Below are 24,342 nucleotides of genomic sequence, written 5' to 3'. Positions count from 1 at the left end.
AGCAGAGACAGGGCTGTGTCAGGATGTGTGACAGCCCAGTGGTGGAGGGGGGGAAGTAGGGTGGCAAAAGCCTCAACTGACACACACTTCATGGGCTGGATGTTCGAGAAGGTAGGTGGCAGTGCTGGGGTAGTCTTGGCTTGGGGGGGAAGAGAGGGAGGGAGAGATGAGAGGAGAGGAGGAGTGATCGCACCAGGAGAGAGGGGTGGTCAGGGGGAAGGAGAGGGGGAGGTCAGAGGAGATCAAGACATCGAGTGTGTGCCCTGCAGAGTGAGTCGGGCCAGAGGGGAGGATGGACAGGGAGAAGGAGTCCCAGAGGTCACAGAAGAGTACAGAGGAGGAACAAGGAGAGTCTAAATGTATATTGAGGTCACTGAGGAGGAGGAGTTGAGTGGTAGAGGCCAGGAGAGGTCCACCCACTCAAAGAGAAATGAGGTGATTTGACCAGGAGGCCAGTAGATGGTAACCACGGTAAGAGAATGGCTAGGTGAGAGAGAGAGCCTACAGACCAGGCATTCAAAAGAGGAGTAGGTCTGAGTGGGAATGATAGAGGCAGGAATCCACTCAGGAAATATCAGGGCTACGCCCCGACCGGACCGGGAGGATCTGAGTGCGGAGAGGATCTTGTAGCCATCAGTGAGGAGAGTGTCAAAGCTCGTGACAGCGCTGGCTGGGAACCATGTCTCTTTAAGACCAAGGACATCAAGGTCTAGTTCTTCAAGGAGCTGGCAGATGTCAGAGAAGTGTTTGACAGCAGAGCAAGAGTTGAGAGTGGCAATATGAAGAAGGTTGCCAGCCTTAAAGACCTTCCAGGGAGGGGTACAGATCAGAGGTATGCCCTGCAGAGGAGAAAGAGCCCTAGGAGGGGCAGAGGAGGAGGAGAGAGAGGGCAAGGTAGCCCTAGGAGGGGCAGAGGAGGAGGATAGAGAAGGCAAGGTAGCCAAGGGGGGTGAGGTGGGGACAGCAGGAGATGAGAGGAAATTGATGAGGTGAGGGAAGCACCTTATTTGAAAAACAACTCTTGGTGGGTGAACACCACAAACCGTCCCTACATACTACGCTTGGTCGTCCCCACTATTTCCGAAATATATAATCACATACACACTGAAAGAAATCACAAGCAACTAACCTTTGATTACTTACCCTGGCACCAAAAGCTTTATTTGGGACTGCATAGCTATCAGTGCCTGTGATGCTATTGTGTCAAAGGTCACACTCTATCGTCTTTTAACATACTGCTTTGGGTGAGGTTGTTGACTTTTGGCTCGGCGGCCCACTGGGTGACAAAAAGTTAATGCTTCGGCCCCACATTCAAAAAGGTTGGACAAGTCTGGTTTAAACCATCATATCTTGGGGTCATCCAGGGGCTTCAAGGCATCTCTGTCTGATACCCTGCCTTGAGACGGATATTGAGTCTTCGTTTCCAGTGGACCTGCCTATCCTGTGAACATTGCTCTGGACTACTGCAAGTCTTCAATAATCACTTAGTGCTTTTTTTTTTCTCCAGAAGTGGTTTTCCCCGATTTCAGGGCTCATGCTGCGGCGAGGCCCTCCTTGCCTTCCTGTGCAACCATGGGGCAGGGTGGCTTCCTGACAGGATAGACCCTACCTCTTGCCTGAACGTAAGAACCAAAAATCTCAGGTGAGGCTGCTATGGGAAGATGGCATGTGCAGGGACACAATGCTTGTAGGTGTTGATTGGATTTTTACTCACCCATTGACTGCCTCTGGCCTGCTAATCCCTGTTGCAATTCCCACCCACTTCCTGCCCCTCCCTGCCAAAAGCACACCCTCTTGGGATCTCTTTGAGCTAGCTTCCTCTTATCAAGCCCTAGAATCACACTTTGCAATCAAGGGGCCTGGCAGTGTTTTGTCAATGTAATAATCTCAGTTAATGGTTTAATTGGAGCTATAAACGTGCTACTTGTGTAAGATGTTTTTACCAGGTCTGCCTTTAGACACTTATAAGCAGTATGCATATACTTCACTGACGTCCTGCTAAAAACAAGCATTGGAAAGCCAACAGTTTCGGCTTGTGTGCCGGTATTAGATAGGCAGTTCCAAGACACTGACATTATATGCCTAGGTACTTGCACCATTTTGCTCTGCTACCATTAATGGCCAGCTGAGACCATTACCGTAGTTCCTGGTAAATGCCTTTCCCATGTCTATGGAAAAGCCAAAACCATAGGCATTGCCAGTGCTTGTGTAACTATTGGATTATTGGTATCTCAGCTATTGTATAGCTGTGGAAACGTAGAGGCAGACCCAGAAAAAGAGTATGATAAGGTCCTGAGCCAGAGGTGAAGATGGACATGGAAGTATTGCAATGCAACTAAACACCCTGAAACATTGCCTCAATACTATTGCATAGAATAATTTTTGTGAAAATCAAATTACACTTCCACATTTCACTATAGCATACAGAGAGCTACACTTATTTAAATCATCATTTTAATGTGTTTTACCAGGACTGGCAGGTGTGAAGGTGAGGTGGCTGGGAGTTATGCACAGTCAAAGGGACAAATCGTCAACATATTGCACATTAACCTGTGTGAGTTGAGAAACGTTCAGGAAAGCAGAACTTTGGTGCAATCTCAGACAGAGCATCAGGAGCATCTTACCTCACTGAACTGTGCCTGCACCTGCCTGCTAAAACCCCCCTTTAGCAGCATTGCGAGCGTCGGGATCTTGCTGTATTGAGGGAGGCGGAGCTGATGAGGAGCACGTGACTGTATCACGTGACATTGCCGGCATCTTTAAAAACACTGTGCTGTCACCCTTGCGGCATAAGCCCTGGTGGCAGAAGGGCTGGTGCTGTTAGGCTGTTTGGCAGCTGTGGCGTGTGGCGCTCCACCTTCGATTGATAGGGGGTTTATTTCCCCCGATTACAAGATCACCCTCCATCCTTACAAACCGGCTGGAACGGAGGAAAAGGAAGATCTCTATCATACCGGGACAATTTCAGGTAAAAGACAAATAAAATAAAGTATAAAAACAGATAAACAACAACATAAGATTCTTAAAATCACAACTACCGGCAACGTCTGACCTTAGAATGAAATTAAGGAGTACAGCGCATCTGGACCTAACCAAAGTACCTGAGTGAGACGGCTCCTATTTGGAGCCAGTGGCATTCTCCACTACTGTAGGATCACCTGCAGATAGGAGGGATCAGGAACCCACAATGAATAACCAGCACTCAGTGGATGCCCAAATACACACCCCTAATCCAAGAGCAGAAGAGGAGAGAATTGAAAATGGAAGTCAGTCAGACTGTAGAAACCATTGGAAAAAAGGGCTGGAATACACAGTTACCACCAGAAATAAACAGAAAAAAATAAAAGAGTATTTTGAAAAAATGAGAAGTAGAAGCTTGGATGAACTGGTGGAATACCCAATAAATGACCCAATGCAGCAAAGCGAAGAGGATGAGATGGGGAAAAAATCAGGGGATGAAAAACAAATAACACAAGAAAGTATTGAAAGTGAGAAGAAAACTGGGAGGGAAGTTGAGAGGGAAAGCAATGATATTAACAATAGAAGCCCCCCAACGGAGACCCATAACAACGACCTGCAGAAGAGGGTAGAGGGAAAAAGTGTGAGCCAAAACCCCCCACAAGCGGGGCAACCTTGAGTACCCTTAACTATGTTCTAAACTCATTGGTGTTAGTTTTCGAATTACTAAAAGAGGAGGTCCAATCCCAAGCAGGCATAGTTTTGGAATTAACCAAAGAAGTAGCAAGATGTGAAGCATCAATGGTTGGCCTCAGCAATGTAATAAACACCACAATACTCCATCATTGGAAGAGATAAAAAAGTCTCCATAAACCACAGAAAAGAAACAGCTCTTCTCTGCACCGTGTTGAAAGATCTAGGGAAAGCAGAAGAATCAAGACCAGATGCTGAAGGCTATGTGGAACTTGAATGAGAAACCAATACAAAAAGAAATAGGAATCCAGGTTGAAATCCAACATCTTGACGCCCAGGAAGACACCCCTCTATCAGAATCGACAATAGAAGAGCTTTTAAAGACAGCCCAATTGGTGGAAGAACAAGATCAAATAGAAGAGGAACCCAAAAACATGCAAAAGGAAGCCCACGAGGATCCTAGAGATGACTTAATTACAAGCAGGACTGAGGCAAATAACCAAAACTCTAAGAGACGAAGGAACACAAAAAAAAAACAACCAAAAAAGGAAAACATGGAGGAGGAAAATTTCTCCCACTTGACAAAAAAACAAGAAAAAAAGTTACGAAATAAAAACAGCAAAAAAAGGGGAAAGGTAATGAAAGAAAACACACATGAAACTGGGAACAACACCCCCCCGAAAATGGGTAAAATACCTCTGAAAAGGTCCCAAAAAAGGGGCAAAATGCATTGGAAGACAATTTGGGAAGCTTACCACAAAGACAGAAGGGAAAGGAAAGCACAGGGCAAGACGCCCCAAACACATTGAAATTAACAGGTGTAAATGCAGGCTCACAAACTGAGAATCAAATCAAGCCGACTGAGATAGTGGGAATCTTTGCTAAAAGAAAATTGAAATTGGCTCCAATTTTTACCAAACTACTTAAAAGACAAACAGAAGAAGCAGGGCTTAAAAAGAGAATAGCCCCGATATTCGAAAAAAGAAAGTAATTTCACCGAAATTGCCAATTTCAAATGCAAAAGACTCCTATATCGAAGTGGTGATGAACCTGGGACATGGAAAATTCCAAACTATACCAGAACCAGAAACAAGAGAAACTAGAGAGAGAGAAAAAGAACCCACAAAACAAAGGGTGGAAGAGAAAAATGAATTGGGATGCAGCAGCGCAGACACTTAAAAAGATTCCCCTACAGGATTCAAAATACCTAAATTATGGCTAAAAATGGAGTCAAAGCGAGCAAAGACCAAATCCCTTAAAATGGTGATACTATCTATAACCAAAAAAATTTGAAATCTCTACCTATTTTCCACAGAAGACCTAGAGTATGTGAAATTCCCAGATCGGGCTAATTCGTTCCTAGTAGAAATAGGACTGAGCTCAACAAAAGCCTGTGCTGCAATTCTAAAGGCTAATAAAGAATTAGAACAAGAAGGGCTAACCATCTACACCTCCGATCCTAAATCAACCGAACTTCAGACGAACAAACAAGAACAACAGAAGGACATAGCCCGGAATGAAGGGAGGGGCTCAAAGGACGCAAATGGAGAAGAAGAAGGAATATCTAAGAAGGGAACATCACTTCAAGAAAAACAACTAGTGGCCCTACCCGATATACTGACGCAAGTATTGAAAAATATGGGCATAGGAACTCAGAACCTTTAGGCAGGAAGAACTGAATATGGTCAGCTGGAATACAAGAGGGTCCAGCACGTTCAGGGCAAAAGAAGTGAAAAACTATCTTCTGGAGAAAATGGACATACTGGCTTTTCAGGAAACATGGCTAGTGAATTCAATGGAAATAGAGGGATTTTCAACCTTTTGCCTACCAGCAAGCCAGAAAGCAAAAGGGAGGCAGGCAGGAGGGTTAATAATGGCCTGCAAAATCCATGCCTCTGAAAATCCAGAAGACATTGCCCTGATCGTGATAAACATGTGTTGGGACCCTGCAATCATTAAAATCCACCCTCTTAAACATCCTTAGTGAAACAACAAGGGTCCAAGGAGAAATACCCCTTTATGGAGCCTGGATAGACCTCTCTAAGGCTTTTAACCAGATCGATAGAACCAGATTATGGCACAAACTCAGAAAAAAGGGAATACCGGAACCACTACTATCAATGCTAATGGAACTGCACAGGGGAACAAGTGTAAGAGTACGGCTAGATAACAACAGCCATCTTTCAGAAGCAGTTACTGTGGAAAGAGGGGTTAGACAGGGTTGTTTAGGAGCCCCCACTTTCTTTAATCTGTTCCTAGCAGATATAGGAGAACACTTGGGCCCGCCCGCACTGGCAAGCCCAGTCATAAATGGCAGAAAAATATACTGGCTAGCCTATGCGGATGACATTATTCTGCTGGACAGATCAGCCATCGGGTTGCAAAGACTGCTAGACGGCCTGGGTAAATACGCAGAGAAGAATGGGCTGATAATAAATCCTAAAAAATCAAGGATCTTAGTACTCAAACATCCGAGGAAAAAGATACTATACAAAAATTGGACTCTGGATGGTCAAAGAATTCCCCAAGTTGAAGATCTCAAATACTTGGGGTACATGATCTATGCTAACCCAGCAATAAATAAAGTAGAGAGAGGCATTACCTCCAAAGCCCAAGATCTAATCCCCCACCTGATCAAAATTAAGACCAGATTCTGTAAATTCTCAATCATCCCAATGGTAAAATACTACCTGAGCAAAATAGTTCCAATTCTGCTATACGGAATAGAAGCTAAGCCACAACTATGGAACTTTAATTGGGACAAAATAGAAGGAAGAATCTGGAAGAAAGCCCTAAATTTGCCATGGTGTGCATCAGGAGGACAATTACGCTTTGAACTGGGTTTAAAATCTCTAAATTGCATGGCTGATTGGAAGTTAACATCCTTCTATAGAGAAATTATAACACCTAAAAAAGGCTCTTTGTATGAAGACATCAACAAGCATCATAATAAATCAAGATCTGAAATGCTGCAAACACTGGAAAAGAAAAGAAAAGTGGTAATATCAAGAACTGAGTCAAATATGGAAACCCTGACGGAAAATCCATTGAAAATAAAGCAAGAGATGGTAACATCAGACTGGATAAAAACTATAGAAGAAGCAAGATCTACAATATCCATAAATAGCTTCCTGACAGTGGACAAAAAAATAGGTACACTCCCAAAGTACCTAGAAAAATGTCCAGTTGAAAAAGTCAGAAACAACTTTCTCAGAGGAAGAATGAACATTCTATTAACAGGGGAAATTCTGAACCTTCGGAAACAGCCAGGAAAATCAGTGATCTACTGCAAAAATTGTGCAACCCCAAGAAACCAAACTCTAAAACATCTGCTCATAGAGTGTAAGGGAACTTTGGGCTTGCGATTAAAAAAACTAGGAAGATTTGTAGAAAGACCCGAATGGCTGATATCGGAAAACAACTGGCACAGAATAATAGCAGGCCACGAGATCCATCTAACAGCGGCATTGGTGAATCTTTTACAGTCCCTACACTTGTTATAGAGGAACAAAAACTATTTTTTCTTCCCCTCCCAACGAGGGGTAAGGAAATTGTTTTCTTAAGATGTTGAGGGACAACAAGAACTTCCACTCGCATCTATTTTTTTCTCTCTTACTTCTTCATTTACCATCTCTTCTGGAATATGTTCCTTTTTTCTTATTAGTAAAAGAAATTGTAAAGGTTTCCTTTTCATGTCGGTCAGACAGAAATTGTAGACCATAAACAATTAATAAAAAAGAAAATAAAAAAAGAAACGTTCAGGTCACCTTATTAACAAAGGTGTGCAGTGCATTTGTGGGGACTGTGAACTTGTACAAATAATGCACTGGCCTGTGATCTTGAATACATTACTGCCAGAGGTATGCTTGTAAGATAATGCCCCCGGACCCCAACCGTTATGGGCTCCTTCATTGTGAGGGGTAGAAATGGAGGGGAGACAGCTGTGGTTTATACCGTGGCAGTTCCACTTAAATAAAAAATGCGTGTACTTCAGTAATGAGGTTCTCATGCACTGCACAGTCCCCTGAGCTTGTTCCTCTGCGTAGGGAGGTTTGCTTTTGTTTCCTTTGCATTTCAAAGTGCATTCCAACTGTGGAATCAAGATGCACCCTGTGATGCTCAGCAGGGCGTCGAAGCGGGGCCACAATCATCTGAATAGGGTGCTGATGCTAACCATATTGTTATTAAATGAGCCTTGCTAACAAAAGGGCGCCTGCCGTGCCTTCTCCCACAACGCCAGCTCGGTGGAGCCCTTGAAAGATTCCCCTGAGCTGGTGTGGCAGGGAGCTAATGGTGCCGTGGGGGGCATGACGCCCCGGCCGGTCGCCCGGCCCACCCTGCCCTGAGGCGGACCCTGATGCTCAGAAACACCCACTTCCTGTTTACACCCTGTTTTATGCAATAGTGCATTGTGGAGGAAAAGTGCAGCCACGATTGTCAGATTCGGACCACAGTGTGTGGTGCAAGGGAAGTGAATGCGCCAGCGCATCCCAACGTTTGAGCCAAAACAAAACATAAAATAACACGTCTTTCCTTGAAACTCTGTTACTGGGAATGTGTTAAACTCAGATTGAGTGGTGTGATATAATGCCAGAACAGGTAATGTCATATAGCAGCACAATAATTCAATATATCTGTGCGCGTTTTCCACAATTAAATGGAATAACTCGTTTTAGATTCCCTTGGATATCTGACAGAAGACACATATTGTGTGCAAACATAACTTCCTACAAACTCTATTTTAGGCGCATTAAAATAAGCATGTTTGTGTTTTTGGGTGCTTCAGTGTATGGTATGTTCTTGCTTGGTGTAATTCCGCAGGCAACTGTGCAGGAACACACCGACAGAGGGTGCGCACACATATCACGATGGGAAACGTGAATTGAACAGTGGAAAGCTATCTCACCTGGAATAGTTGGCATGGACCGACTGGCAAAGCTCATTTGGTTGAGCACGGAGAATTTCTGTGGAATGATCGAATGTTCTGAGAGATTGGTGTCGCTCAAAAACTCACTCTTTCTCGACAGCTAAAAAAGGAAACACATTTATGTTAGTTTCCCGCATCACTGTCAATTATGCGTTCTGCTTCAATTTGAAGTAGGTGTAATTGGGCCAAACTTACAGTGCTTGCTTTTTTAACCTTTTGTGGTGTCATTGGTATTAAACAAGCGCATATTTCCAAGCAGGTTCAAAACAGTTTGAAGCATGCACTTCATAGCGCCTAGGCATAGTCTGAACATCACCACTTAAACTGTTACCAGAGTTAGAATCACATCTCACAGAAGGTGGTTAAGTTCGATAGGACGATTACTTTACCGGTGATACATCCGATGATGATTAAATATCACATATTAGCTCTCGCGGGGGTCGGGGGTCGGCCTCCCCGCCAATCAGAAAGCTCAGAATGGGGTCTTTACTTCATGGTAAACCACCCACTCTTAGCATCTTCGGAAGTGGGAGGCCGTCATCTTCCCACTTGTAATTTATCCAAATGCAGCACCGCAATCCCGTTCCCCTCTTTCCCCAAACTCAATTTGCATATCGCCCAACCTCCAAACCCTGCCCCACTTACATTGCACTCCTTTGTCCCTCGCCGGCGTCAGGACGATTCATTGTCACGCTCTTCAAAACATCATTTTGATGTCTCCCAACCTCTTTCTGTTACTCAATCGAGCATACTAACCCTTTCTTACACACATTGTGGCAAAATAAACATTGGCGGACAACTGAGAGCCAGTGTTGACCATTAAGTCTCGGCAAACCTCTGATCAACGAAGAGAACGGAGAACCATTGAGAGCCCTAAATGACCTGTTGAGATTCCATGTGCTCTTGGAGGTTCAGGTGCTATACTAGAAGAATAAATCACTTTCAGTTTCTCGTTGCAAGTTTACTTTGGATTTAAGAGTAGGAGTCTACAGGGCATTTAGAGGTGCTTGTTTGGATGCAAGTGAAACGTCCCAGTCAGGCGAAGAGCTTTAGACTGCAGAAAATATATTAGCAGGTGGCCTAGTGCTAGCAGTTTTCACAGGGAGCAGCAGAATGCACATGTACTCAATTGTAGTTAGCTTTGACACATATTAGAAAAACCATATAGCCATCAGCAATGTATTCACGTAGGTTAAAGATAGGGTGATGTATTCTGCATTTAGCAGTAGTGTACAGTATTATGATTTAAGGGAAGTACCAGTAGATAGATGACATAGGTAGGCATATGAGTTGGAGTCTTTGAAGTGTTGCGGTAAAGGCAAGTTCCGGGGGGTAAGGTACCAGGCGCTCTGCCATGTTGGATTTTAAGGCACGGTACAGGAAGAGTTTGTGATAGTATGACAACAAGCCTAACGTGGAGCTGTGGCTTTGTCCACTCGATCCTGAGACAAGTCCCCCATCCCTCCCCCCACATATAAGTTATGCTGTCAAGGTCACACACAATCAAGCTGTGTCGATAACAGTTAATTGAGTCCACCTGCAGAGCTCAGAGGAGCTGGGAAAGGAATGTTGGGTCCTGGGAGGAAGGGTAGTGGTGCGACGTTTTAAGGTTGAATTCGTGTGAGCTGGGCATGAGGTTCTACGATCCCCAGAGGCCTGGTGAAGATTTAGAGAACTGCTGCCCTCACCTGAAGAGCGGTCATCCATTTGAACTGCAGGCGCCACAAACTAGGGATCGATAAATAAGCGAAATTCAGACATAAGCGTGGTGTCCCTGATCATGTCATTCATGGGCACTGGGTTCCCAGAGATAAGGGAGAGACATGCTAGGGCTGTACTCTGATTTGGGCTGGGCGAAGCAGAGGTGATGCCTAAAAAAATGTATCTACAAGGGCAGGGAGCTGTTTGTGCATGCCACAGGCTTAATGAGGTGGCCCATTGTGTTATCAAAGCAGCGTTGGCCTCGCTATTCACACTTTGATCAGGATCTGCAGGTGGGGTGCACATCACGTGATGGTCAGGAATATCTTACTCTTTGGAGAAATGTATCATGGTAACAATGTACCTGGTAGTTAATCAACTCCTGCGCTTCATAGCGATGATGTAGTAGGTCACATGTCTAGGGGAGTGTGCTTAGATAATGCGTGACCAATAAGGTAATGTACTACAGGTGGTAATTAGAATTGTATATAGGTGTTAGCCAATGGGGAATGTGGGATCATCTTGTAATCTTTATTATGTACAATTTTTTAATTTGCAGTGTTCCGCTATAAAAGATTTAACATCTTTGCGTGGGAATAGATCCGTGTTGTTCGGTTCTACAGGACTGTTTGATACTTTTGCATGTAATAAAACTTTGTTTTCCTTGCAAACAGTGCATCCATTTTTTGGGATTGTTTTTTATCGTTTGGGTTTTGGGTCATTCACCCTGCAAGCTTTATTAGATGTCATGGGTTTGCTGATCATTCTTGACAATGCATTTTGCCTTCTGTGTGCCTCATTGCATTTGGCTCTGTGTTTGCCTACTAGGCCTCTTGTGACTTGTTTAATCTCTTTCCCATACTTTGCATTTAACCCCAGCAAAAAACCAGAAAAAACACCTGTTGTCTTTAGTTTTCACAATTTTTTGTGAAATCTAAATAAAGACGGATTTGTGTCTGAATCGGAGAATCCATACTCTCTTAGACATCTTCCTTTGTGTATCTGAGAACTCATTATGAATCAATTTCTTTGCAATAGTTTGTCAGTTGGCAATGTTGTTATTGTGTGCCAATACCTCTGAAGAAGAAGAGAAATTAAATAAAAAATACAGCAAAGGCAATTGGAAGAGGAAGATGGGGCAGGCATCGTGGGGGCTGAGCATATTGATTACCAAGTGGAGTTTTCAGAGGTAAATGATGGCTTCTTTTAGTTGGGGGCCTTGTAGGTGCCAGATGCCCACAGCCAATCGGACAGCTTTTGCAGAGGGGAGGATGCAGGACTGATGGTGGATTTTCCACAGCAACAGGGGAGAAGATGGCAATGGAGGGGGTATGGCTGAGGGAGGGTTTGCCACTGTCACAGTAGGAGGCTGCAGAGGGTAGGTGGAGGAGGCAGGGTCAGTTCAGGCAGTAGAGGGGTATTGCAGTTGTGGATTTACTAAAAATATTACTGATCATTGCATATGGATCTCGACCATCCGCATGGTGGGTGTGCGATCACCAGTGCTTTTTGGAAATTTTAAATTAAATTGAATGATGGTAGATCAACCTCCGGGAAAATGTGTGGGAATAATCAGCACATATGTACCTATGCTCATCGCACGCCATACGCAAAGACCTGTGTACTGTGGGTGGGAACAGCCTACAGGCACAGTCCCACTCATCATATTTAGTTGCGATCTGACCAGTGGAGTACACAATGCATCTCCAGATGGGGGATGGCCAAAAATTCCACCTGCCATGGCCAGCCTAATGACCTAACAAAGACTCCATTGATGCACCCTGTCCTTTTGTTGAGCCATGTAGCTGATGGCAGCATTTACACACTAATCAGAGTTTAATTAATGCAGGCCTCCGTGGTGCCTGGCTGCAGAAGCTAACAAAGGAGGCAGGAAACCCCAACACACTTTTATATGCACTGTGTGAACCGGAGGACAGCTCCCGCCCTCAGTATCGCTTGACAGTTGTGAAGGCATCATGAAGCAAGACTCAGACAACAGATTCAAAGTTCAAAAAGAAATGATTTATTAACTCAAATGTCAGGATGGTAGTAGGCCTAATATGCCTTATGCTAAGGTGGGATTTTGCTACCTGAATGAAGCGAATGAAAGTCTGAGTCAAAGAGTTCCACCTAAAAGTCTGTCTTTGTCTAAAGCCAATCCTTGCACTCACAACTAAAGCTAATCAATGTGTAGGGATGTCAATAAATCATTAAATGGTGATTAACACAAAGTTCTGAGCTTCTTTTAACTCTTTGTTTCCTTTTCATCTCTTCTTCCCCAAGTTCAAGAAGGTTCCACAAAAGTCAAGATTACCTTTCTCAAGTTCCAAGCAACACAATTCCGCACAATCCTTGGGGTTCCCTTCCCCAAGTTCAAGGAAACACTGTTCCAAATAAAAGGGGATTGAGGCTCTGTAGACATCATCTGCAGTTCCTCCAGTCTCAGGGTTTCCTTCTCCAAGACTTCAATGTAGCAACTTATACTTTGTTCTGGTTTTTAAAGTTCAACACAACTCCAGGTCAACTTAACGCTCCTTCCGGATTGCAGTAACAGTTCACTTAGAGTTTTCCTTCTTACTTTATTTCACAATGTCTTTGGCTTTCAAAATTGAGAGTTCCCTGGTCTAGGCAAAGTTGTCAGACCACACAGTCCACCCATCACAGGTTGCACAACCAGGAACCCTAGGGTCTTAAGCCCACACAGGTTCTTCTGTATGTGTCCCTGTGTACAGATTCACCTTCACTTAGCTTCCCCTTGTCCGCTTCTTGGCTTTGTGTGCAGGTTCACACAGTCTTGGCTTGTCCTCGTTGGCTTATTGGCTTTGCCACAGTGTGTCACACATCCTCTGCAGTCTTTGTTTAAAAACTTTGATTCTGCAATGTGCAGTAATGTCCCCATGTCAAACCCCCCCAACCCCCACACAGACATTGTATGTATGAGCTTGCATTCCCGGGCATGCGCAGAGCTGCTGGTTAAGCAGTCTACACTCGCTGAAAGTGGCACCTCTAAAATCCGGGATTCAAAGGATTAGAGACCAACCTGAAGTTGTTCAATGAACATCAACTACTGGATACGTCATTCTTACATCATCATGCATTTAAAGCCAACGGGTATTTAATAATTGTTGCTGCCGATTCCAGGATGAATTGTTGATTACTTCAAGAGGTCACCATAAACTGTCTGTCCCTGATCATTTGAGGATGGCATGACCTGCCCTTATCCATTTAATTCATATTACTAATGCATCTGGTTGCCCACTCATCAGGAGGACTGGCAATCACTTTACATAATTGATGGTGATAATTATTTGTATTTTCTATGTTATTGTTGTTGTACATAGCACTGCACGGAGACAGGACACGTCGAGTTTGTTTAAGGGACAGTGGGAGGCAGACACGAGGGTGAAAGGACTGACTATGACCCATGCACAGATGGCCTTCAAGGGTAATGATTGTTTATTTGGAAACCCTCCTATTCCTATCTTCCATCACTGTTCCTTCATTTAATTTCAGGCGGAACGTGGTTTGAGACCTAGGGAATTCATTCTGCCAGTCCATAGTCTCTGTTGTCATGGGAATGGAGGCACTTTGCCCAGCAGCTGAGTGCTTTGAAAAATGTAAAAAAGGAGAATATGTTTGGGCTCCTCTCTACTGTTCAATGTCTCTTATGTCCACACATATGGATTCCAATCTGTGTATGCATTTTTGCTGAACAGTGTTTAATATCTGACTTGTGCACACTAAGTCAACAGTAGCTTGGAGCGGTTCCATGTCATTTCATCACTGGATGTTTTTTCGTGTTTTTTTTTTTTACCGCAATTGTTTTTACGAAAAACCCCATCGATTTCTTTTAAAAGAATTTTTCGGGGAATTATCCCAAACCCCCCAATTTCTAAAAAATCTGATGGGTTTTTTGAGAAAAAAAAAATCGCGGTAAAAAACGCCGCAAAAAACCATCCCACGATGAAAGGACGTTGTACCCTGGGAGTTTGCCCGCTCCTGGTATCTCTGTACTGCACCATACTCGTTCTTCGGACAATGCACGTGCGATTCCTATGTTTCACTCAGCAACCGCAAAGTAGCCCTGATGCAGAAACACCTTGTGAGTCACGGTGGTGGAGTGGCGCTTTGGAAAGGTGCTGGGGTGAGGGTCGGTGTTGAAGTTAGTGGGGTGAGGTGGAATGTTGGTGGTGCTAGGGCGAGTTTGAAACATGAGTTTCTGGGATTTTCTGGGTGCTGGGGGTGCTGAATTAAGGTGTTGGGCACTAGGATGAGGTGCTAAATTACGATTGAGGGGGTTCTGGGGGATGGTTGGTGAGGTTCGGCGTTGGGATGAGGTTCAGTGGGGGGGCAAAGGGGTGAGGTGCTATGTGAAGATACGTGGTGGGGCACTGGGCTGAGGGTTGGTCATGGGAGCTCTGTGGTGAGGTGCTTGGGTGCTGTTTGGTGGTGGGGACTGAGCTAAGATACTTGGGGTGGGTGCTGTGTAGCAGGGACTCAGGTGTGAAGTGCTGGGGGTTGGGTAGTGGACTTCTATGACTGGTGTTGGGATGTGGTTGAGACTAAGGGGAGGTTGTGGCTAGGTTTGGTGATGTTGGGTGCTAGGGTGAGGTTGAGGAGGGGGGTTGCTAGGGTGAATGTGGATGACAGTGGTACAAGTAACCCACCTCGAGGGTATAGTGGCAGTGTTTATCCCAATATTTGTAAAAATATTTACAGGCCATTTTCCAGAAATAAATGCATAGGATTTACAGGCACGTGTGATCTCAGCAAAGGTCCCTCAACTTGCTGGGTTACTCTCACTGCTCCGACCCATTACCCACAATATATGCAGTCCTGAAATTAGTACATGATTCAAAAGGTTTCAATCTGAAAACCTTCAAAACCTTTGCGTGCTCTGATATGTGTTTTATGAAGGAATAATTGCCTAGGAAATCATTGTTTATTGGCTAAAATTGTATACTGAAAGAAAACTGTCTATCAATTGTATTGCGGAAAGTTCGACTGCACATTGTTTCTCAGTTACACTTTAAATTGCAATTTTCATTGCTGCCCCGCTTCTTGCAGGCAGTGGACTCACATGTTGTCTTTTGTTGTCAGAGTGGCGTTCATGCATGCGCTCAGCTGTAAGTAAAATTGTATATATATCTCAACTAGAGCAGCTTTAAAAAAGTGAGCACCCAGCGGCATGGAGCAAGGGAAGGGACCAATGTTGTGAACTTGAAAACAGAATATCTACCGAGAACGGGGTTGTCCCCAGAAACATCCTAAAATTTGGGGCAAATGACTAGAGGACGAGTGACGATGGGTTTGATGGGAGTGGGGGCACCGGGAATGTCTACAGAGTCGGAGGGACGTTACCCATAGGGATTGGGTTCACTGGGAGGCCGGCTGAGTTTGTGGAAAGTCGTGGGGTTGTTATAATATGGGCGATGAGTACAATATGGAATGGACTCTTAATTGGGAGGTGGTGATATACTGTTACATTTTGCTAGTTGTTTTGTACCCTTTTGTTTCAAAGAAAAATAACAAAAAATGGTTTTATAAAATAAAAAAAACTGAACACCGTAGGAGCGGACACACTGCCACTGGACATTTAAACACACCAGTATCATCTGACTGCATTCCCTACCACTGCCTGCCACTCCCAGCATGCCCCGCGGTTGCAGGCAGCTCCCAACATGTCCTTTGCTAGATGTGTGTTTTCCGCACGCATTGTCTGCCATAGTGCCCAGATGATGAATGGGGAGATTTCATTCGGCTGACCAAAGCATGCCCTTTGTGCAGAGATGGATTTAGGTGGGGGCTGGGCTACAGAACACCATTTAAAGCCTGTTGTACTTTGCAGCATTGAGGGTTTGAGGTGATCACTGAGTTTGTGGCACACCAATGTGGGTAAGAGGGTGGGGTTCTGAAGGCTAGTTGTGAAAGTTTATGGGCATTGGTGGCGTGAACAATGTGTTGGGGTTGATCAGCGTTTGGTGCAAGATTGTTTGGGTGGGGGATTGTGGAGATGAGGAGGGTTGTGCTTGGCTGAGTGTTTAGATACATTGGGTGACAGAGTGGTTGGGGTGGGAGTCACTGTCTGAGTGTTGTGTGTTGGAGTTCTTGTAGCTGAATTGGTGGGGAGTACTTGGCTGAATGTTGGCATGATAGTCCATGCCTGAGTGCTATGAGGCATTTCTTGGCTGAGTGCTATGGGGCATATATTTGACTAACGTGTGGTGTGATTTTTTTCTGAGTGTGTGGGGGAGTTTTGGGCCTGTGCATGGAGTATTCAGCTTAGTGTGCAGGGAAGTCTTCGCCTGAGTGTGTCTGTGTGTGTGTATCCTTTGATGAGTTCTAGGGAGGGGGAGTCTTTGGGTGAGCGCTCTGGGGTGGAATCGTTGACTGAGTACAAGTGCTAGGAGGTAGAGTTGTTGGCTGAGGGCTAGTGCTAGGGATGGCTAGTCTTTGGCTGAGCCTTAGAGAGGGAGTCTTTGGATAAGTCCTAGTGGAAAAAGTTCCCAGCTGAGTGGTAGTGCTAGGAGTGAAATCTTTGACTGACTGGTAGTGCTACAGAGGGTGAGTCTTGGGACAAGTGAATTACTAGGGAGGCGTCCTTGACTAATTGCTGATGGGGTCGACTTTGGCTTAGAGCAAGTGCTAGTGGAGACGGGTTTTTGGTTGAGTGCTACTTCTACATTTAAGATGGTCTTTGACTTAGTATAAGTGCAGGAGGATTGAGTATGTGTGAATTGCTACTGCTAGGGGGTGGAGTCGTTGGTAGATTGCTAGTGCTATGGGCATACATTGTCTTGGCTGAGTGCTCAGGCTGAGGATGTGCAGTACTTAGCTGAGTGCTAGTTCTAGAGGGTTGGAGCCCTTGGCTCAGTGCTAATGTGGGGAGTCCTTGCTGAGTGCAAGTGGGGGAACATTTGGCTGGATTCTAGTAAGGGCTCCTTGCCATAGTGATAGCAGCAGTGTTATTGGGATTAGTTCTAGGGTGTGAATCCCCGGAGCGGTGTTCTTAGCTGAGTGTGTGTGGCATGTTAACTGAGTGAGGGGGCATCCAGCTGATTGCCAAAGGATCCTTTGGCTGAATGGGTGGGGGAGTATTTGAGTATGTCCTCAAGTTGGTTCTTGGCTGAGTGTGGGGAGTAGTGTTTGGGGGTAGTATTCCGTTTTTAGCTAAGTATGGGTGGTCCTTGGTTGCAAGAAGGGGAGCTGGTAGTGGGTAGTGGAGGGTTTGGTGGTCGAGGAGAAGGGTGAATGCTTGGTGAAAGGGAGGAAATAGGGGAGCTTGGTAGAGGCAGAGATTGGGGGGCTTAGCAAAGGTGGAGGAGGAAACTGTCTCTTGGCAGAGGAGAGAGGGCTGTCTTGGTGGAGGAACATTGGGGGAATTAGTGGAGAAGAAGAGTTGGGGGCTAGGCAGAGGAAGGGTTCTGATGGCGTGGCAGTGCAGGGGGAGATTGTATACAGGAGTTGGAAGAGTAAAGGTGAAAGGAGAGGAAGTCATTGGAGAAGGGGGTTTGGAGGAGTGAGACTAGAGAGATGGTTGAAGAAAGTGGAGAAAGGGAGGGGAGGTGGCTTGAGAAGGGATGGTCATTTGATCAGAGGGGGCAGGGATTTGGAGCAGAAGATAAGGAAGGGGATTTGGAGTTGAAAGGGATAGACATTGTTACAGAGAAAGAGGTAGGGGGTTTAAAGGGGAGACTACATTGAAGGAGAGGGGAGACAGGATTTACAGGACAGAAGGGAGATGGGGGGCCTGAGGGAATGGAAAGAAGAGGGGATAAAGGGGCTTGGTGAAGAGAAGGGAGAAAATGAAGGAGATATTTTGTGGTGTAGACTGGGAAAGCACAGGAGTAGAAGAGTGGGTAATCAGGGAAGAGAGAGTGTTGGCAAAGAAGAAGGAGGAGAGTGGGTTAGCAGAGAAGCAGGATAAGTGCAGGTTTGAGATGAAGGGGAGTGGGTTAGCAGTGGGGCCGGACAGTGAGAGGGAGAAGTAGCGTTTAACATTGAAGAGTTTGACAGAAGAGAAGAGAGGCGGGTTGGCAGAGGATCAGAGAATATGGGGTGGAGGAGATTTGCAGAAGAACAGAGTGGGTTGGTGGAGGAAGAGGAGAGTGGGCTAGTGAAGAAGGGGTGAGGAATGGGGTTGCAATGGGGAAAAACCAGTGTGGGGTCCTTAGAGGGAGGAGACAGGGGCTGGTAGAGAAGTAGAGGTAGTTGCATAGAATAAGAGGATGGAGCATAATAGGAGAGAGGGGTTTAGTGGAGGATAAGAAATATAGTTTAGAGGAGATGGTGTTGGCTTGCACATACAGTGTCCCAGCCAGGCAAACAAAAAGTTTCAGGCTGAGGAAAACCTATTATCACGTAGTATTACATGAGCAGGGTGATATTTTGCAAGGCAGACGGCACACATATCATTTGTAGTTAGTTTTAACACATATCAGATACCTAGGTATAGCAACATAGAGAGAGAAACATATGTACTAATGTTGCACTTGCAGGTGTTATGGATTGGGCAGTGCATAGGCCCGGTGTGTCGTAGTTGTATACAAAGGTTGTTCCTTAGTGAGGTGTGAGGAAAGAGCTGAAGCAGCTGAAAGATAGAGTCAGTAAGATACTGCAGTAGGAATGAGGTTAGTGTTTTAACATGGCAGGTGTACAGCGATATTGGATGTTAAGGCCTAGTAGAAAATGAACAGAAAAGAACTCAGGCCTTGATATGGAGCTGTGGTTCTATTTAGCTCAGTTCCAAGATAAATTCCCTTTCCGTCCCCCAGGAGAGAAGCCAAGGTCAGAGACACCATGGTGCACAGATAAAAAGCTAATTGTATCCTACTGCGGGGCCTGAAAGTGATGGGAATGGAATGTTAGCTGTTGGAAGAGCTGATAGGGATGCACCCTTTGAAGGACACATTTGTGAGAATAGGATAGGGCATGAGGGTTTGTGATGCCAAGAGGCCAGGGTAAAGATTTAGTGGACTACTGCCCCCACCTAAGGAGAGGTCAACGCATTTGAATTACAAGTAGATGCACAACTAGAAGCAAATAAATCCCTGAAATTCGGACACAAGAGCAGTGCCTGGTCAGGTCATTACTGGGCACCTGGGGGAGCATGTCTGGAATGTTCTGTGATTTGGGATATTAGGATCAGAGGTGATGCCAATACATTTAGTGCAAGGTCAGGGGTGCAGCTTGTGTGAGATGCCAAATCTGGTGTAATGAGAAGGCCAACTGTCTTATCAAAGCAGAGTTGGTCTCCCCAGTTTACTTTGATCATGTCTGGATCAGAGGGGTGCACATCACTTGACGGTCACAATTTATTAATGTGTCAATACTTTCATTAACCAATCCCATACCTGGATTCAATAGTAACGATGTAGTGGACCATGTGTCTAGCGGAATGGGTTTAGATAAGGTGTGGCCAATCGGTCCAGGGACAATAGGGGGGTATTAGCATGTTCTATAGGTGGTAGTCAATGAGGTAGGTGGGATAACATTGTAACCTATGTATGCAGATTTGCAGTTTTCCGCTATATAACCTGTAACTTCTTGGGGCGTGAGAACTTCTGTGTCAGTTCTGTTCTACGGGACTGTCTGAGACCTTTTTGCAGGTAATAAACCTTGTTTTTCCTTGCAAAGAGGTGCGGTGATAATTTCATCTCTTGGATTATTTTTATCGTTTGGGTTTTGGGTTGCTGTTTCTCTTTACAATGGGTTGGAGAGCTGCTAGATTGAGAAGTAGACAGTGTTGTGGAGGAAAGGAAGGGTGGTTGAAAGTGTCACATTTATAAGAACACAACTTCCTTCACATGTCTAACTAAAGAAGCACTGCAACAGGGGAAGCAAGTTGTTGAAATGATCATACAAACAGTGTCTACATTTCAAGCTGCAGTTATTTACATAAAGGGAACTATTGGGAATTAACTTGTGTGCAAAACTGTGACACATGATATAAAGACTTTCTGTGAAAGAAAAAAATGTTCTCCTACATTATATAATTCATCTTTAATGCTTTGTTACACAGAGCATGGTGTATGTTGTGGTATGCATTAAGGGTGTGTAAGTGGTATCTCCATTCAGAGTTTGACCGAAAATGTTTTTGAACTAATGCCACTCCATCCAATAGTTGTCATACTATCATCCTTTAATCATCACAACCAATCCTGAAGTTATCATGGGATGATCTTGGAGTACTAACAATACATTCTCAAGTTCTCATGGAATCATCCTGAAGATGTGATGGGGTCATCTTTGGGTAGTACAAGATAATCAAAGGTTTTTCTGATATATTCAGAAACCCATCCTGGGGCAGTTGATGTGGTCCCTCAATAGTTATTTCATTTAAATAGTTCAATCTATACAGGATGGCTTTGATTCATCATCTCTCAGGACTAGATATGGCTGACTCCTGATGCAGTCATCATATGAGTTTAGCAGACTGCCAGGAAGATCATCCTTTTAGACTTGGGACAGGATCACTGGCAGCAGCTATTAAAAAGTATTCATACAATTATTTACCAAGCAAAATATTTTATTGCAGGGAAATTAGCAATTGATCTAAAGGCTAACACAAACCATGTCCCTATTGTATCCTTGATATGCCAAAGGGGCGTGTAAAAGCGAGGTGGTGCTACGTGCCATGGTTAATGTGAGGTTACTATTTGCAGATGTGAAAAAGCTCCTTTGCATGTGACATTGTGAATTATGGAATTCTTGCACTCAAATTGGATGTTTTCATCATTTGGCTCACCCGTTTCGAATCGGAAAGGGGATGTTCTTTCCCTGTTTGTTCACTGACAACCACCATACTGCTTCTTTTCTTTGCTCGCTTCCTGGATCTCCTCAATTTCACTTCCGGGTCAGGATTCACCTGCAGTAAAATCCCGTCGGTCTCGGTTTTTGTCGTTTTTGGCACGGGCATGCCAAACTCAACACTGCAACTGAAGAGAAAATTATAATTTTTTTTTTAAAATCTTATTTTTTGCAGAATCAATGTCTACTTTTAATCGAAAGTTCATGCACTTGAATACATATTTGCTGATTTGGGAATTTTTCACTGCTTTGAAGAGGGACGGTAATAGAATTGTGTACAGCACTGAAGTGTGTGTTTGTGTGCACTCTTTGAACGCACAAAGCCGTCAACATCATGTCTAAAAATGAAAAATGCTAGTCAAATATTGATAGGTATCAGAGAGCAGATGTTTTCAGCAAAAGCGTCTGAGAATTCATGCCGAAAGTCGCATGCGTTTAATTACAACGGGCACTCAGAAAGTGTAAACATTTACCGAAAAATATGAGATATTTTCTCAATGCAAATTGCATGGGACTTATGAGAATCAACACCGTTTAACACGTTTTAAAGCAGTCTATAGCAATGACGTTGGTGTTTTCGTCCTTACTAATATTTCAGCACTGGAGCATTTATGAGTTCAGCATTAATTCCATTAATGTACGCTGGGTTTGCCAATTTCAACAAAGTAATTAGTGAGAATGAATTATTTCAACTGCGTGGCTTTCCAGAATGATCAACACCGAGCAAGTACTCTATCAGCAGCGCACGAGCGCAATGGGTGTGCATTCAGCTGGACACAAAGGCAGCATGATATGTCTTACATTATTTTTATATGGAGCAGTACAGGCACAAAAAGACATTGGGATGCTGAACCAGTGGTAAGAAGTGATTCTCCCAAAACAATGACAATTATTCAGACAAACAGCAGCAACAAATTCGTTTCTTTAATTTCTATCTCAAAGATTTATTAGCCAAAGCCATAGACAAATTACATACATAAGTAAAAGGTGTGTTATTGCTTAAAACCTTAACATGAAGGTACTGGAATATGCATACAAATCCAACAATGACCCAACCAAATCTCCAGTACAATGCAAAACAGATATCTGTGGGAACACACAAAATATTACATCTCATTAGCTACTTCCACCAATACGCACACTGCTGTCCTACTGAGTATTTAGATACAGAGGCAATATTGCACATAGTAACTCCTTTCTAGCCAAGGATGTCATTTCACCAAAATGCCGGGGGTAGCAGAAGTGACATCACATGCCCCTTGACCCCTGATTACATCACAGGAAGGGATGTCTTTTGACCCCACCCCTAAGTGACATCATGGAAAGCGATGGATCATGACTGTTTACCCCTTGGCAAAACAGGAAGTGGCATCACATAGCATTGTTTCTAAGTACACTATGAAAAATATGGTTAAAATATCACTGTAACGTGATATACATTTCATACAAGAATGGATCACCAAATGTTTTGGCAGAAAAAAACATGCTATAACTGCAACTTGCGAAAAGCACAATACATAGTACGAAACAGATGCTTATTCTACTCTAAATGCTTGTTGGAGGATTTTGTCTGCATTGTGAATTTGAGGTGTTTAAGAACAGACTAAATCAGTGACTCACCCTATGAAGTGTGCCCGAAATAAACCTTTAATGAGTCTAGCAATTATTGTATAAAATTCAAGAAAGACAAATTATTTGTTATTCCTATTCTTTCTTATTTAGGGTCACTGCTCAAAGTGCTACACTTGTGGAACCCCAGGTTTTTTTTAAAGAAGCCTGAACAAGTAATCCAGCCACTCTAGAAACCAAGGAGTCACATGACATTGACCACAGCCCACAAGCTTCAATTTGTAGGGGTAGCAAGGGAGACCTCAGTGGTCACAATTGCGTCCCCTGGTGACCCCTAAATGACATCCCTGTTTCTACCATGTCATTAAAAAGGAGAAACTTATCATAATTGAAAGCACGATTTTTACACGTGGATTTTTTTTCCACCTGAATGGGCATCTCATCAACACATCTCACCACTATTTTGGTCCCAATTTATGCCTGATGCATGTTTAATACAGTTGTAAACGTTGTCAGTCATTTAGAGTCTTCTGGTCATTGTGCAGGGTTAAAGAGTCTGCATCTGCAACTGTGCTCACAACACACAAAGATGCACCATTCTCATAAGCATTCAGACGCATGCCATTCTTATCATGTTGGTCGACTAGAGGTTTAAGCACTCTCCTGTGAACCCTCAGTCAACCGGGGCCTGTAGCTCTTTGTTCACTCCTCTCCATTAATGTTATTTTCCAGGTGCAGACACTATTGAACACATTGTAGGTTCATGTATAGCTTTTTTTGTCAGGCCAATGCATTGGTACTTCCTGAATAAAGGCATGTCAAATGGTTTTTCACCATGGCCAATGCTGGCTTGTTAACAGGCAAGGCCTATTTGTATTTTTATGTGTATTTATTTAATAATCATAATACTAATAATAATAATAATTATTATAATAATTATAATAATTATTATTATTATGTATTTGCTCAAATTGAACTTTAAACAATTCATATAACAATGACAGCATAAAAGCACAACATTAAAAACATATTTCTTAATTACAACATAAGAAACACTTAAAACAAACAAACAGGCTAGCAAACATCACATTTCCATATTAATCAGAGTTCATATTGCGAATTCATATAAGTTCATTTCCTGGCCATGCATACATCATACTAACATCATATACATGTTCAGGCACAGCTTTGAACTTCAATATGGCTTAAAATGCTCCAAAACCACCAATAATTCTGATGTTAATATTAATTACCTTCTGGGGAAGTCAACTTCCTTCCGGTAGTACCTTAATATTATTAACCTAAGAGGTTTTTACTTTGCAACCATACACGAAACAAGGCTATATGGGAGGAAATGGAATCAGCATTGAGATAGTAATCCCAGAAAGCTTTTGTTTTAATTGCCTCATAATTGTGGACTTGGCCACCCAAGTTGACCCTATAAAAAGGACCCAGCTCCACACACCCCATTACGACATGTTTTGCTGATTCAATTTTCAGAATAATTTACAAATGCAGCAATAATGCTCCTGAGGTGGAACATGTAACTGTAGTCCTTGCACGGCCAGTGAGTGTAATTGATTGGTTCAAACTGTTGGGATGGAAATTAGTATATCCCACCACCCTAGGTGCTTCCAGGTGAGGCAAACCTTCTATGAAGTGATGTAGTGTCTAAGGGGGTAGAA

The 24,342-nt window shown here is 43.7% G+C and overlaps 1 protein-coding gene across 2 annotated transcripts in view; it reads right to left on the bottom strand.

The window, feature by feature from the left end:
* Window positions 1-24,342, bottom strand: part of DOCK2 (dedicator of cytokinesis 2) — a 2,833,934-nt gene that overhangs the window by 64,016 nt on the left and 2,745,576 nt on the right. For both annotated transcript variants that reach the window (XM_069654309.1, XM_069654310.1), the window contains 2 exons: window positions 21,027-21,216; window positions 8,558-8,678 (listed from right to left, as the gene is read on the bottom strand). In XM_069654309.1, coding sequence (XP_069510410.1) covers window positions 8,558-8,678; window positions 21,027-21,216 — 311 coding nt within the window. The remainder of the gene's footprint in view (window positions 1-8,557; window positions 8,679-21,026; window positions 21,217-24,342) is intronic.

The sequence above is a fragment of the Ambystoma mexicanum genome, chromosome 3q, assembly GCF_040938575.1.
Source record: "Ambystoma mexicanum isolate Mex_15411 chromosome 3q, UKY_AmexF1_1, whole genome shotgun sequence".
NCBI lineage: Eukaryota > Metazoa > Chordata > Amphibia > Caudata > Ambystomatidae > Ambystoma > Ambystoma mexicanum.
Note: the sequence above shows the minus strand (reverse complement) of the source record. Positions and strands in the feature narration are given on the sequence as shown.